This window comes from Vicugna pacos, chromosome 6 (genome assembly GCF_048564905.1).
Source record: "Vicugna pacos chromosome 6, VicPac4, whole genome shotgun sequence".
Classification (NCBI taxonomy): Eukaryota; Metazoa; Chordata; class Mammalia; order Artiodactyla; family Camelidae; genus Vicugna; species Vicugna pacos.
The window spans coordinates 5,039,343-5,056,298 of record NC_132992.1 but is presented as its reverse complement, the minus strand read 5'-3'; the positions used below and the strand labels follow the sequence as shown (position 1 = coordinate 5,056,298).

Below are 16,956 nucleotides of genomic sequence, written 5' to 3'. Positions count from 1 at the left end.
GTAACAAATTCTGCCTTCACACTGAGCGAATATCTCCAGCAGATCTGTACTTTGCAAAACAATGCACTGAAAAAGGTGTCGGAACTTGGCGTAACTGTGAGGTGTATGCAGGCCAAACAATTTCTATAATAAACTCCCAACACTCTATTTGCAATTAAAGAAATTATTGGCCCAACAAGCCTTCACCAGCAAAATGTTTAAAATAGAAGTGGCTTTTTTTTTTTTTTGCCGGAGGGAGAGTGACAAATTTTATGTATGTAATTATGCATGTGAATAACTCTACATGCATCATGTGACTTGAGCTATTTATTACAGAGAGAATGAAGAGGACTAAAACGCCAAGGCAAAAGATTTTTATGACCCTAAGGAGAAGGAGAGTCAAATAGCGTCGGAGTCCAGAAGAGTTAGAAAGTTGGGGACAAAAAGTAGCTGTCTTGGTTCCTAGAGGCTTTCTAAGTGCTTTTTTCCAATCCCTAGTGAGACAGTATTTCCTTCCTTGGCTCCATGATATGTCCCTGTGATTTTCCAGTAAATCCTCTTTTTGGAAAAAGCTAACTGAAAAAGATTCTGTTATTTGTAACCAAAATAGTGTTTATCGAAACACACGTAACTGCTCACCTTCCTCCTTCTTAACCATCATTTCCTAAACAGTATGTGCAAGACACTATGATAGATGCTTTAGGGAGGGAAGGAAAGAAAGATAAGACAAAGATTCTGTCCTTAGAAAACCTACGGGTAGAAAACAGAGAGGTAAACAGCTAACATAGTACTAGATCAAATATTTCATAAAAAATAGTTAAAAAAAATAATGAAGAGCATGATGTGGAATGGCCTAAGAACCAAATTTACCTATTCAAATTTAATGATACATGCTTGGCCAAAAAAATATAATAATAAAAAAACTACCATAAAGTTATCTTGCAGATGCATACCTTATTACATAAACTCTGCACTACCGTATATATTACACATCCATACTATGCAGTAAATATTTACTGAGAGTGATCATATATACAAATCCAATTAGACTATATGCTATACACCATGGGCATTTTAAGGGATTTTTCAAGGCTAACTTTGATTATGTGTGATTTTTGTCTGTGTGCTAACTTTAGCTCCTAACCTCACATGTGACTCCACTGTATTTAGCAGTTGGTTTCCTTAGAAAAACTGTCACCTCTGAAATCCCAGCATTTTAAATAAGATACCTATAAACTAACAGACAGGTGTGAGGCATGATCTGTGACAGCTGGTGGTGATCTAGTTATCTGGCTGATTACTAGATTCCCAGCAGCCAGCTAAACTGAACTGAAATATGATGTTCTGAGAATTATCTTAGGATTCTGAACAAAGCCTCTAGACTCAAACTAGAAGTCCCCAAAGTTGACAGTGCCTCAGGACAGGAAGTATGACAAACTAGCACATAGATGTGCCCCAGTAACTTATTTGCTAACATTCTCTATTATCTGCCTAGAACTGTTTTCAATATTTTCAGTGTTTCAGTTGTACTTCAGTCATAATATTCCACTTGACATTTAACTCATTCTACCCCTTTAGCATCTCATCTCTCAAATCCATATTGGATAATAAAGCTAAAAGAACCTCAGCAGTGTTTGAAATGTATACCTTCCCTTGTGATAAACAGAACCCCACCTTATCTTTAAATCAGGAAGATTTTAATGAAAAATATATACATAAAAAGACTAAGGAAGCACACATGATGATAGGAGTTGTCAGCAGAGACATTAAATCTTTCTTTCATATACCTTTTTAAAACTTTCAGTGATACCAGTTTTCCCCAGAACTTACAAAATTTTTTTTTAAGTGAAAAAAATATTTTCCTTTGGGCAAGCTGCACACAGACAGTTGCAGATTCCTCGTCTGAAGTTACTTTTTTCGGCTAGCAGAGTCAGAAATCGAGACTGCTATCTTTCCTGAACTCTAGTGTTGAGAGGAGCCAAGCAAAAAGGTGACAATTTATGACCACTGGATCAATGTGATCGGGTCCAAATTATTCTCCAGCTGCTGATCGGCCACTTAAGTCTGAAGATGTGTAATGCTTGCAGCTACTATGCTGATGAGAACCACACGTAATTTCAATCTTCAAAGGGCTTAAGTTCCAGAACTTTAACCATAGAGTTCTTGGATGCTCTGAGTTAGTTTGTAATAGTGAATATACATGTCTCTGACTATATACCAAATCCCTGCAGAAATAATTTGGGGAACTTCGTTCTAATTTCTTGAATTATTCATTCATACTTCTGCTTCCTTACTATAGCTAATCAAGAATTGCTGACACAAGCAAACAGAGAAGAAGCTGAGAGGCTGAAGAGGAGAGTGTACGATCAAAGAAGAGGCTACAACTTAACTTGGTGATCTCACAGCCGGTGAAACACTGCTGCAAGAGTTTATCTACTGAGATTTGTTGAGTCTCTCCTTTGGAGTAAGTGATATGCAAGTAATACTATAATGAATAAAAGATGCTTCCTGCCCTTAAAAAGCTCACAATTCAGCACCATACTGCACTGTGAAAAGTCCACAGAGTCAGGGATATGGCTCTCTCTCTCTCTAAGCCCTCTCATTACGGCGTCTCAAGGGTGGCATATACCTCCTGAAATAATTTCTGTATTATGCCAACTGAACAGAGTGAGAAAAAGGAATACGGAGTTTTGGTCACTGCCGCTAGAGTGGCCCACCTACTTTTGTATGATTAGAGAACTAATAATGGTTTCTACATTTTAAAATATTATTTGTTTGTTTGTTTATGAAAAACCCTCATCCCAGGGTTCCTGTTTGTTTGTTTGTTTCTGGTGGGGGTAGGTAATTAGATTTATTTACTTATTCTTGGAGGAGGTACTGGGGCTTGAGCCCAGGACCTCATGCATGCTGAGCATGTGCTCTACCACTTGGGCTATACCCTCCCCCATCAAAATATTATTTCTTTAATTTAAAGAATATTTCATGTTCTGTGAAAATTACATAAAATTCGAATTCCAGTGTCCATGAGTAAACCTTTTACAAAAATAGGCATGGCAATCTGACCCTTTCTTCTGGGGTTCTTCCCCAGGTAGTGCAGGAGGGCTGTGGCCAAGCGTCCCCCCCATACTGGCATGAAAGGCTATGGAGCTGTGGAAGTAAAAGTGTTCATTCTCCCCCAGGAGGCTCAGTGAGCATTACTGTACTTGAATCTGATCATACTCAGCTCCACTGAAAGGCACAAACACTTCCCTCGAGATCACAGATGCGAAGGGTTCACCAAAGCGGAACTCTGGTCTGAGTCAGAGAAAGGACTGGGAAATATTAAGTTGCTCTTGCTTGAGAATTCATCAAAAATTTTTCAAAACTGAAACTGTTATCTCTTCATTCTGATCCTTTTTTAAAGCTATGAGAAATAAGATATTTCCATTTCTACAGGAAAGTCAGATCTTCAGTTTTAATGTAAAACAGTAGTGCTCTGTGTTTATATAGCACTCGTCCCTTAAGAATTCAAAGCCTTTACAGACATTACCTCATTCAACCCTGTAAGGTCTGCAAACTCAATAAGAAACAGGACGTTTCCCTGTTGTATGACTAAGGAAACTGAGGTACAGCAGGAGTGTATGGTTAACGCTAAGTCACAGGAAAACAGTGGGAAAACTTGAGCTAAACTTTTCTCCTTGCTCCAATTCTTGGCTGCCTCCACTTAGTCACACTGCCTACAATCAGAAATAGCAACTATCTAAATCTCCAATCCTCAAATTGTAATTTCAAGGCTGCCCATTAATACTAAGATCCATCTTCCCCGAATTTAGAAGTATGTGTCTGCTCTCTCTGTAAAACTTTGGAGACTTCTGAAAAACTTACACATGGCAAAAAAGAATCCAGATTTCAGCTTATTTTACCAAGTTCACTACTTCATCCTTTCTTCTCTCGTTATGAAAACTTTCTGTGTAACTGGAGACCAGCAAGTTTCTTCTAAATTCCTTAAGCACTCCTAACTATCGAACACCTATGTTAAGGCATGTTACTTGTTCGTAACCACTCTTGCTATATGATTCACTTTTATTTTAAGTAAAATTCCCATCTTTTCAGCATCCCTTCACATGTTCTTACTTTTCATTCTCCTGTGTACTGCTTCCTGCGTCTGCCCAGTTTCTAATGTACTCCTAAGGAATTTCACAACACTGTAGGAGGGTTTGGCCAATCTCACACTTTTTGATTTTCCTCAGATCTATGCTTTAATCCTCTGCTGAAGCAGAAACACGTCCCTGTTAATTTAACAGTTACCCAGATTCAAAACTCTTTTTCTGGTACTAACCAGCACCTCTTACCTTTTTTGATGATATAAAACCATTCCCTCCCAGAAACTTCAAAATTGCAAAGCCCAATCAGCTCTATGAATACTTTCTTTATTCACAGCATAAAGGCTTCACAGTGGGTGAAATGGCTTGCATAGGGGAGCTCTGAGCTTCTCAGTTGCACACATGGCACCTGTATTCAACGTAAATGATTAATTTACTTTGGAAAGAAACATTTCAAAACCTAGCTTGCCCAAGGCCATAAAAGGTTTTGGAGGTAACAAAGGCAGCCTTCTAAGGCATGGCATTTGGGGGCATCACGTGAAACAGGAAATCCTACTCTTTCACTGGGGCCTTTCCTTCAATTAACACTTTTATAACTATCTCCCAGCACTCTGTTACAATTAGGTAATGGTTAATAGGTAGAAGGCCCCAAGCATCTCCTGGGTATACACAGAAGACAAAAATTTATACAAACACATTCCTAGAGCAGGTTTTCCACTGTGTGACCCAGGGTAAGTAAGTTACTAAATATCCCTGTGCTCAAAATGGGAAAAATGAAATAACCATATAAAGTACCTAGTGGATATTAAGTTCACCTGCTTTCTCTTCCCAGTGAGATTTTGCCCTGGACTTTGTTACACTGCAAAATTTCAATAAGTATCTTGCTGTCTCTTCTAATTTGAGGATTAGCATCTCCTTTACAAAAAAGTCATTAGCAGATTAGAACAGCTGCTGGAAAGCAAGGACATGGCAGCTCAGGCTTAGATCGGCTATGATACGATATTTATTCCTGGAGCCCTTGAGAATTTTTCTCAGGCAGGTTGTCCTGCGGAAGTGGAAATAAGCGTTTAACCAGAGCATGATGAGTTCCTCCACTACCTTTAGGATCTCTCAATACAATTAAAAAGACTCTGGAAGCCAAGAGATCGTTGTAGTATCTGTTTACATCACAGTTAGGCCTTTCCAAATGCCAAATGAAGTGGTGGGAATCTACCATAACCTTCCGTAGAACTTTTACTAAAAATGTCAAAGCTACTGTTTCAAAACCACTGTTCTTAAGAAACAGTTAACTCTGAGAACAGCAATATAAGGCAACTTTACTGCTCCTTCGGGCTGAGTCAGAAGCCTTCCCCAGATTTTATCACTTGCACTCCCATTTCTGTATCTAGAGTCCTGTTTTCCCGCCGCTTGCCTCTCCCTTCTTCCCCATCCTCTCTCATTTGTTCTTGCCCAGGCTGACTCATTCCCTCTCCCTTCCTCTCTCTCTCCTGCCACTTCAGCTGCATGCTTGGTTCTGGTTTATTGATCTTTTATTTAATTACCAAACATACACTAGACCCCTACCATGTGACCAGTCCGTATCTAGCTGTGAACCTTCATGCTCAACTGGCCCTCTCTCATGTTTAGGCCTCTTATCTGTTTAGGCCACTGGTTTTGCCTGTCTTGGCCCCAAACCTGTCATCCACCAAGTCCTGCTCCTGTGTCTTAGGATACAAGCAAAAGTGGGAGGTGCCTCTGACACCAGATTTGTGAGCTGGGAAATTTGAAAACTGACCGTGTATACTCTCACTTAAGTAAAAGGACACTGAGAGCACAGGGAAACCTAAAAACATTCCCATGACAGGAAAATAAGTTTGGGACTTACCCACCGTGACTACAATACAACTAACACAACACTGATGGCTGAAGAAAATGGTAAGATAACAAGTAAAATGGTTACACCTCACAGGGCACTTCCGCCTGCTGAAGGCAAGGCTGACAGCCTTTAATTACCATGATTAAATACAGCTGTTCTTTCTTGGGACGCGGGCCCACTATACCAAACAAATACTGAAGCTACCAGGAGGGCAAGCAAGTCCCAGGGAATCTGCAGTCAATCTTTAAGTCCCTGACTCCCTAATCTTGTGTACTCAGAACAACCTGTAGAAAAGTACATTGGAAAAGGAAAGCTTAATTGTGCTCAATGCCAAAGCCCTTTGTGCTTTGAAAATTCAAAACAGCAACGTAAGAGGAATAAAGCAAAAATACAGACAAAACTGAAGAAGGTATTTGATTTAGTCACAGGAGAAAACCTAAAACTTTGATGTTCCAACACTGAGGAAAAGAAGAATACAGTAGTTTTTCATAGTCATTACATATACTTGCAGAGTTTCACATTATAAAAATACTGCTTTTTCTCTGTAATAAATTTGGAAATTCTCCAGCAATCTTAGGTTCAATAACTGAACTGTAATTTGCAAATAACAATCGAGCCCACTTCCACCCATCCAAGTATAGGAAAACACTAGATAATGTTCCCATTCTGTTTGACTGACCACTGGGTGTCCACTTTGCCAGGGTTGTGTTTATGGTGTAATTAACTTAGAAAAAAAATTTATGTCTTTTGAAACTAAGTAAAACACCAAATATAAATATCTGCATCAGGATGCTTCTTTTACAGTAATGTGGTTTTTAAAAAGAGGGTTTTTGTTTTTGTCTTTGTTTTTAAATACCGTCTCAATGTTAGGAATAGGTCTTAAAAAGTTACACATTCTAACTTTCTACTCAGTGCACAAATCTACCCCACAACATCCAGAATACTTAAATGTTCAATTGCATCTTGAAAACAGAAAACAGCTTCCATCCTCCCCCTAAGAGATAAGAAATTCCATTGCATAGCCAGCTTGTTCCAGCTCACAATTTGTTTTTCCTCTTCCTACAAGAAGGTGTTTGGAAAGAAAGGAAACAAGGTACCGCACCACTTTATTATCATTTATTGACCTTATGGCCTGAAACTGTTAAATGCATGGCTCATGATAAATGGGAACAGAAATAGGTTGCTTGGTGATAGAAGAGGTAGAAGAAGAGTCAATAAATCCACTACCAGTATTTTTTTTTAAATTAATTACTATGATAACAACAATAACAATAATAATGATCAGGGCAGAAAATGCAACCAATATGAAAGGATTAACGTGTAAACTTAAAGACTACTTCCCATTTCTTATCATTCTTTTAAAAGATAATCAACTTTTTAATATATCCATTCAGATATTTTCTGTGCTCGTGTGGACGTATCTGCATTACATATGTTTTTCTTGCATTACACAAGCATAATTACACTATACTGTTTTGCAAACCTTTTTACTTAAAAAATATATTGAGGCATCTTTCCATATTAGTACATAGGGCTCTACTTTCTTTTTTAATGGCTAATTCCATGGTATTAATGTATCATCATTTATTTATCCAGATCCATACGGATGACATTTAGATTACTTTCACGCTGTTTTAAGTGTTATAAAAAGTCCCAACTTATCTTTCCTGAAATCTCTTTCAATAATTTTTGTTCTGGAATTATTTGGAATAAAACCCTTAATCTATCATTTAATAGATCTTTAAACATTTGAAAATCACCATCATATCATATGGGGAGTAAATGGCAGAACATATGAAAGAAAAGTTTTGAGTTATAATACTCAGGTATCAGCAATCAATAGGAGAAATGATTTCCTCAAACACAATCTAAGCATCTAACAACATGAAATGCATGCCGAACTTAACGGTCTATGAAGCTGATGGGATATTATACAATGATTATAAACATGTATCTAATGCAGCATCATGACAAATGTTACGACGTTCAGTGAAAGATGACATACAGTTGCATATGAACTGAGATTAACTATGAAATGTCTGCATATGAAAAGGAGAGAAATAGTCAGATGAAATGTGGCTGAGTTTGGGTGGTAAGAACATAGACCAACATTTCCTTTTAAAATAAATATTAATAAATATTCCTTTAATATTTTATATTGTTTTCTACCATAAATGAAAAAAAATTTTAAATATAACTATCACGAAGACCAAGATCCTCATTTTCAGTTTCAAGCTCTCACAGCCCTCTTTCTTCCCTGATTATTTTAGAGAGATCAGCCCTCACAGTAAATAATCAGGTGTTAAAATTCTTGATGGCAAAATTACAATCAGCAAACGAAGCCTGAAGTGTGACTGTTCACTAGAGGACACAGTGGTATGGAAGGGAAGGAGTTTGAGATCAAACAAGGAAAACAAGGGACAGTCAGGAAAAGCTCCCCCTTAAACCACATTCACAATCAGCCAGTGCCACCATTTTTGTTTTATCTACACATGAGTAGAGAACTGGTATGAACTTCCAGAACATAGCAGTCAGGGCAATGTGGGGGTCAAAAATCAAGGTAATGATTAGGACTTGGGTGCTTCAGTAAGGAATGGTTATACTTTCAAGCCAACACAAAGCTGTTATTTTAGCAATTTAAAGTCTCAAGCTCTGGTCATATTAGCAATATCAATATTTTTTAAATTCATAACCACTCATTTCACCCCCAATTTCATCCATTTATTTTATAAGTACTGACTAATTCCTTGAAAAATTCTAAGTCACAACGGGCTTTTTTTTTTTTTTTTAAGTATTCCTTGTCTTGATAACCTAATATTTTGCAAACCTTTGGCCAGCAATGAATAATGACAGACAAAGCACTAGTGGGTAAAAACAATGATTCCGTTATTTTGGCTGTTGTGTGCTTTCAGTGTGAATGGTTGTTTATTTACAATGCCACAGCATCACCTTGGTTCTGAAGAGAGTGGCATATGTGCTCTAGTTGCCCAAACATTAACTACTGATGGGTCACATTTGCAGCTGGGAGCTTCACTCTAGAAAAATAGGAAGAGAAACGCTCGTGCTTGTAATTAGGAACACGCTCCAGTGTTCATGCTCACACTTACAGGAAGATAACGATGAAATCTTGTCTATTTTGTCAACTGATCCACTTTCAGAATAAATTCCCTTTTTCAGCCATCTCCAGGGAATAGTTTTATTAACAACTTGGCAAAGATCTAAAAACGCATGCTTATCAAATCTTCCTAACTTCTGTCACCAAAATACTTCCCAACTTCCTATTACGTGAAAGAGCGATGTTGGGCCTTCAGATACATTTAAGACACCAGGATGAAGAAGGCACGAGCCTTGTTCTCAAGGAGCTTACAGCAGTCTCATGGAGTTGGGGGAATATCACAATTAAAAACCAGTCAATATGTAATCATCAGTAACAGAATCAGGACTGAAAAGCATCTCAATACTTAGTAATAATGGGATAAAATAAGATGACACCTCAGAGATTTAGGTGATCAAAATCAATAGTACAACCACAAAAATGCAGAAAGCCTTGATTGATGGCAGCTTGTATAAAAAAAAGATGTAAAAGTTTCAGTTGAGTAGAACTCCATAAAAGTCAACCATGTGAAATGGCTGTTAAAATAGCTAACCTAAATTAATAGAAATATTATGTCCAGATCAAGGAAGGTAATAATCCTACTGTCTCCAAATCCAGGGTCACTGGTGTTTTATAAGGCTCATTTAAGAGGAACACCACAAAACTAGGAGTGCATGCGTACATTCATGCTTGCTAGCAGAGCAATGACAGAGCATCTGTAAATCATATTATGCAAAGAGATTAAAGGAACTGAAGATACGTAGATTAAAAGAAGACCTGGAGGTGAGCAGTGGAGAGGGTAGCACACAACAGTTGTGATGAATACCTTTGAGCTGGTAAAAGAGGGCTCAGTGTGCTCCATGGAAATTTAAAAAAAGGGCAGATTTTGCCCCAACAAGAAGAACTTCCAATACTTCAGGCTTTCCAACACTGAATTATTTTGTAGAGTGATAAACTCTATGGCTAGTTGTAGTCAAGCAGAGATGGATGACCATTTATTAAGAAAACCCTGGAAGCAATTCTTACACTGGGTAGAAATTTCTAACAGATCTTTTAAGCTCTTCCTAGGTTGGAAAAGCTTGTGGCTACCTTGTTAGCTGCAGGCAAGAATATTAAGAAGATGAGACCAAACCATAGCTACTTTAAGAGCAGTGGACAATCTCAAAAAGCAGAAAAGAGGTCAGGTATCACCAGTATCATCTAAGACCTAGAAGGCTTTGCGACTTTTAGATGACTGTCAGAGAGGTCTGGGGAGGGAGGCCAACGATGGCCAACCCACCTGCCTGTCAGCCAATAGCTGGCCCGACCACAGCAGAGCCCTCCTATTCCCACTGCTTATAACAGATGCACCAGTCTCAGAGAGTCCAGTTTTTCTTCGCCGCCTTAAGTAAAAGGCAAGTTTAAAAATCCCCTTTCCTCCAGTCCTCTCCCTATTAATTCTCATTTTCTGTGCACGAAGAATGACAAAACTTCAAGAATCTGTAATGTTTTCCTCTTTTTGGGGGGACTATGAACCTAGCAGCCCACATGTTATTCCTACCTAATAGGTTCATGAGATTTTTGTTCCACATGGAAGAGGGAATATTGACCTGCTGTGGCTGGTCTATTTAGAAGGGCTTAACAGAGGAAACCCTGCGCATTGGGCTGCTCAGTTTCCTCAGGCCCACTCAAAATTTTAAATTGGGCTGGATCTAGTATGTTTTCACCTGTGCCATAGATTTGTGAGACATGAACAAAAATGTTTATCATAAGTGAGCTGTGATAATTATCATCCTGAAATTTATGACACTAGGAACAACATAACAGCCAACTTTAAAGTTTAGCTCTGAGAAAACAAGCCTCAAATTATACGTATGTCCTGTGAACTCAGTTGCCAATCTTAAATCCTATGCCAGGAACACTCCCTATTTAAGGATACAATCAATGAACAAATAAATACTGAGAGGCTACTGTGAGCAAGAACTCATGTGAGCTCCAATGAAAGACAAACGCCCATCCTGGCCTCCCTAGGTTATGACTGTGGCTGATTATTGTCATGCTCAGGGTGTGAGACAACCTGAGTAACACCCAGTGCCTCTTATATAATTCTATTTATTTTAGGAAGTGAAATCTCAATTCCTTCAATAATGGTACTTGAAATAGAAACCATGTTTTAGTCATTCACATAAAACTGCCACACTGAAGAAAGCATAAAGCAGAGGAACGTCTACTAATGTCAAATAATGAAATTACCACTGAAGAATTCCATGTACTGCAAGAGGTATCCCAAAGGCTCAACCTCCTTAGGGTTGGTAACATTTGCTTAGTCAAGATATTTTTCTGGAAGCCAGTAAGATATTCAGAAATTAGAGCTTTATGGTGAAAAACAGGAATGTTTTAAAAAATAATAAACTTAATTTTTAAAAATCCTCAAAGGTCATGGGTTATTACAATCATATAGATGGATAGGTCTTGCAAATTAATGAGAACAACAGATAAAGTGACAGTGTTAATAAGCAGTTTCAGAAGGTATATTTTAGCAGTATGTCTTTAAATAGAATATATAGTCTCAGTGTGGTGAAACATAGCTTGTAAATCACCAACACTTCCTCCTTTCTGTAGGTAAACATAAAGGAATGAAAAGAGAATGAATAAACTACCCAAAAGCAAAACCCCATACCATGTGTATTTCAGGTGGATGAAAGCATTCAAAGGTTGGTTTGTGGGCACAGTCATGGCATCTCAGGTCCCCAGTCAATTCAACCGCCCTTCCAGGAGCCAGAGAGCAAGGAGATTTTTGGTTGACTATGTGTATTTATCTACCCAGCAAGCAGGGGAGATCTTTGGTCTAGTAAAAACGGTAAAGGAGCCAAGAAAATCTGCATATGTTGGGACTTCTACCTACACTACATGCTAAGTAGATGGAGAAAACAGACTTGACTTACCTGCACTGCCGAGCTGTTTATAAAACCTGTACTCTAAATGAAGCTGTGGAGCACGTGATTTTATTGGTTCCTGAAACCCAAGAAGAGAAATTGTGATCAGATTTAGACAAATAGGATTTTTTCATTCCTAGGTTTCCAGAGTAAACCAGGGCTAAAACCACTTAATGTTTTAGAGATGATATTTATATATGATAGCATTTTCTTACCACAATTTCTCTTTGAAAGCACACCTAGGGGAAGATGAAGCTGAACTATATACAATCCTTTCCATGGATATTTAAATAAAAATATGCTGTATGAGCCATCACTCAAGGATAGCTCCCTTACCATGAAGTCATCTCCTGAAATATATTCTAGGAAACCAAATACCGAGCCCTTTAATTAAATATCAGGATTTATTTCCTGTTTGTTTTATTATGAATTTTGGGTAGTAAATGGTTTTATTCTTTTTAGAAAAATGATATATGCTCAGGAAAAAAATTTCATACACAAAAGACTTAGAAAGCAAAAATAACCTGAGTCCTATTATTTAAAAGAGAAGCACTGTTAACATTTTGGTGAAATGTTCTTCCAAATACTTATTTATACATATATTTATATATAATATAGACTCAAAAATGTATTTTAAATAAATGAGATCATACTGTTTGATATTCTGTAATGTGCCTTTAAATTCAACAATGTGATGATGACATCTTTCCAAGGCAGTAAGTAAAGCTGTATTGCGTCTGTCTGTGTGTGTGTGTGTGTGTGTGTGTGTGTGCGCATGCACTCAAATCATGACTTTTGGACATGTGAACTATTTTCAGTTTTCAATGTTATGAAAAATGAAGTAGGAACAGTCTTATGTATATTTATTTTTACACTTAAGAGAATTAAAGACTGTGAATGCAATTACGATATGTAATTAATATGGTGCTCAAATTTTCAAAATTAGAGTTTTCTAAAGACCCCAAAGCCAAACTACCACACTTGGCTCTACACCAAACTTCAAGAATTGGCTAGCTAATTATTCTGAATCGACAGTATACAAGGCAACAAGAAAATCAAACACTACCCTAAAAGATACATTTGTATACCCATTAGGATGGCTCTATCAAAAACACAGAAAATAACACGTGTTGGCAAGGATGTAGAGAAACTGGAACCCTTGTGCATTGCCAGTAGGAATGTAAAATGGTGCAGCTACTATGGAAAACAGTACAGCAATTTCTCAAAAACTTAAACACAGAATTACCATATCATCTAAGCAGTTTCACTTCTGGATATATACCCAAAAGAAGTGAAAACAGGGATTCAAACTGGTATCTGTAGACCCATGTTCACTGCACTATTATTCACAATAGTCAAAAGATGGAAGCAACCCAAGTATCTATGAACAAATGAATGGATAAATAAGATACGGTTACACTGTGTTCCACATATATGATGGAATATTATTCAGCCATAAAAGGCAGAATATTCTGATACATGCTACAAAATGGGACGAAAGCTTGGGGACATCATGCTAAGTGAAATAAGCCAGACTTAAAAGGACAACACTGCGTGATTCCACTCATATGAGGTACCTAAATAGCCAAATTCATAGAGACAGAAAGTTGAATGGTGGTTGCCAGGAGCCGGGGAGAGAGGGGGAAAGATGCTGGTATTTGATGAGTACAGAATTTGAGTTGAGGAAGGTGAAAAAGTTCTAGAGATAGATGACAGTGATAGTTGCACACCAGGGTGAATATACTTAATGCCACTGAACTGGACACTTAAACATGGTTCAAATGGTAAATTCTAGAAATCAATTCTTTATCAGATATATGATTTTCAAATATTTTCCCCCATTCCATGGGTTGTCTTTTCACTGTTCAGACTCCTTTGATGCATAACAGTTTTTAATTTTGAAAAAGTCCAACTTACCTATCTTTTCTTGCTTATGCTTTTTGTGTCATATTCAAGAAATGATGCCCAAATCTAATACTATGAGGCTTTTCCTCTAAGTTTTCTTCTAAAAGATTTAGAGTTTTAGCTCTTAGGTTTGTTTAGGACTTTGATTCATTCTGAGTTAATTTTTGCATGATATAAGGTAAGGGTCTCACTTCATTGCATGTGGATATCCAGTTTTCACAACACCATTTCTTGAAAACAGTGTCCTGTCCTCATTGAGTGGTTACTTGTTCTATTTTTAAATTTCAACTAATTTATTATTATTGTTTTTTTAATGGCAGTACTGGGGATGAACCCAGGACCTCATGACCACTGAGCTATATACCTTCCCCTTCTTGTCCTATTTATAAAATAGGCCCAAAGGAAGGAGAGTCCACAGCCTCTCTCAATAATTCATGCTGTTCTTTAATAAGTTTCATGATTTGGAGGGTCTTTACATGCAATTTAAGTCTCCACTACTGAAATTTTAGCCGATTTCTCCTATGTCCTCAATAACAAAGTAAGACAGCTCCCGAATAACCTGTGAGCACTCTAACAGCTGTCTCCAAAGAAGACAGCTATAAAATCATTTCTTAGACTTCCTACATCCAGGAAGAGTAATTTCAATTTTTTTAACCTTTCCTGACTGGTCTTATTTTTCAGTTCTTCGATCATCTTTGACGGCTATTCCTGAACCCACTTGAAGTTTTCTGCATTTTTCTTAAGATATAGAATCCCCAAATCACAGAGTTTCAGAACTTTCTTTAAAGTTATCTAGTCTATTCCTTTGCTTCTAGGAATGTTTTATCTAAATCAATTCAGGAAGACTGGAAAATGTCAAATCCCTAAGGAGCTCTATGAAAAACTCATACCATTCTTTGATTGCAAAATCAGCAAACATCAGAGTTGGACTTCAAGTTTCTCAAGATTTTTACAGTTCAAAAAATGTAACTAAGACCAAATATACTGTAGAGTCATTTTCTTATTCATTTATCTCTTCAGATAGAGAGGAATCACTCTTAAAAGAGTCTCCATTTGGTTTTAGATCTTTTACTATATCACCATTAAAGTAGCCAATTTCAGAACTTTTCTTTCAGCAAAATCACTAATAATTCACAAGAAACCAAAATAAACAGTGACAACAAATTAATAAGAAACAAGAGGTTGATCTAAACACTAAAAAGAGAAGTGTTCTTTCTAAAGAAATAGTCTTGGATTCTGACAAACCACAAAAGCCAATTAAAAAACCACCCCACAGATCCTTTTTCAAATGTAATACTCTCAAACTTCACACTGGAAACATCAATAGGAAATAGTCAATGTGATCTTGAGTAAACAGGTGAACAGATTAAAAAAAGCAAAAATTCTTTCACGTTATAGGGCTGAAGTGGGTGTACACATTGCATATATCCAGACATGAGGGGCTTTTCATCACAGATGGAAAGACTTACATCCTTCAGCACACGGTAGTAGCTTGTTCAGCCAACTGGAGCTTCAAGAGCTCTTCCAGAAGCACTGTGTATAAAGGACACTGCAAACACTCAGTCTACAGACTGAAAGGCAGCATGGAGAGAAAATTTCTTTAACAACTATTAGAAAGTATCTGTCAAGACGAACCCTAGAAATCTCCATGATGGGGTAAAGGAGGGGTTCATTATACTATTCTGTTTACATTGTATCTGATTAAAAAAAAATGTTCCTAGAAACCCAAGAAGTAAGAACCCACAGCGAAGATCAAAACAAAGCAGAACTGAAACAGTACCAGCACGGCCTCCTTGTATTTCTGTGCCAGACGCTGATTACACTGCCACAGAGGACTGGCCATTTGCCAGAATCACGGTTATTCTGGAGCACACATGCCTGACTGAAATCCTAAACCGACAGCAGACGGCTACCTTGTAGGACTGCGATGCTTAAGGCAAACTGTGCCGTTCCAATGAGAAGAGCTCAATTACTGCCATCATATCTCCCACAGAGAATACAGCTTCACAGCAAGAGAGGAGGCCCAGAGACAAGACTGTCAGCCTCTAAAAAGCTTTTATTTAAGATTTATTTCAAAGAGAAATGAGGTACCGAGAAACACCACACTAGATAACATGAAGTCTATTTTTTGCTTTAACTCTTGGTCATACAAAGAATAAAACTTTAATAAAATGTAAGTGAAATGCAGTAGTCAGTCAGGTCAGTAATATGTTATGCAAGCTTATTTAAATAGGTCAACTAGTATGATCCTGGCTGGAGGAATCTAAATAGATTGCCCCCAACAGAAAGCCTCAAAAGAAGTCCTGTAAATAAACAGACAATTACAAATACATAGTATTGAGGCAATATTTTAAAGTGTTTTAGAAACTGCTTCTTCCTATTACTAGTCCCAAAGAATCAAAATTATTCCAACTTACCAAAATAATAAAACAGAAAGTATAAAAAAGCAGATGAACTAGAGAACACGTTTATAGAATAATCAAATTCCTATAAATAAAACTATATGATTAATCCTTTAATATTCACTCTGAGAAAAATATTTGGTCTGCACTGTTACGTGCATTCTCTCTCTTCCCGCTCCCATTTCTCCAACAAGAGCTCCCAGTCAACAACAACAAAAAAAGAAAAGAGTTGGTTCATTAGCAGTTACCTGCTTTAATACCTGCTCCCTGTCTACCTCTCTGTAGAGAAACGAATCTGATGTGTGTCAGTTCTCCACAAGGCAACTCTAACTCCTCCACAGACAGACAAGCTTATGAGAGGAAAGGACTAACCACAGAGCAGGTGGGGATGAGGTAGGTGCAATTCATTAGAAAAGAACAGCAATTATCACAAGATGCTTCCTTCAACTATTAACTCCTCTGCCTTCCGATTAATAAAGCTCCAAACTACCTCCAGACTCTGGAAAACTTACTTACATACGACATTCATACAGTTTCATTCGAAACTAGTCAAAGGAAGCATTTCATATGGCTAGAATGGTTTTGTATCAACCTTAAAGAATTGTTTCTTCTAACACTACTAATCCTCAAACAAACAGAATTAGTCTTTTCTAATAGGATGTTATTTTCAATGACTAGGTTAGTTATTCACAAGATCAGCACTGACAAAACCAATTGACTCTGC

The 16,956-nt window shown here is 37.4% G+C and overlaps 1 protein-coding gene across 17 annotated transcripts in view; it reads right to left on the bottom strand.

The window, feature by feature from the left end:
• Positions 1-16,956, bottom strand: part of CSNK1G1 (casein kinase 1 gamma 1) — a 149,309-nt gene that overhangs the window by 55,004 nt on the left and 77,349 nt on the right. For all 17 annotated transcript variants that reach the window (XR_012073247.1, XR_012073248.1, XR_012073249.1 and 14 more), the window contains one exon: positions 11,935-12,004. Coding sequence is in view for 13 of the 17 variants with exons in the window: in XM_072962253.1 (XP_072818354.1) it covers positions 11,935-12,004 (70 nt within the window). In the remaining 4 variants the exon portion in view is untranslated. The remainder of the gene's footprint in view (positions 1-11,934; positions 12,005-16,956) is intronic.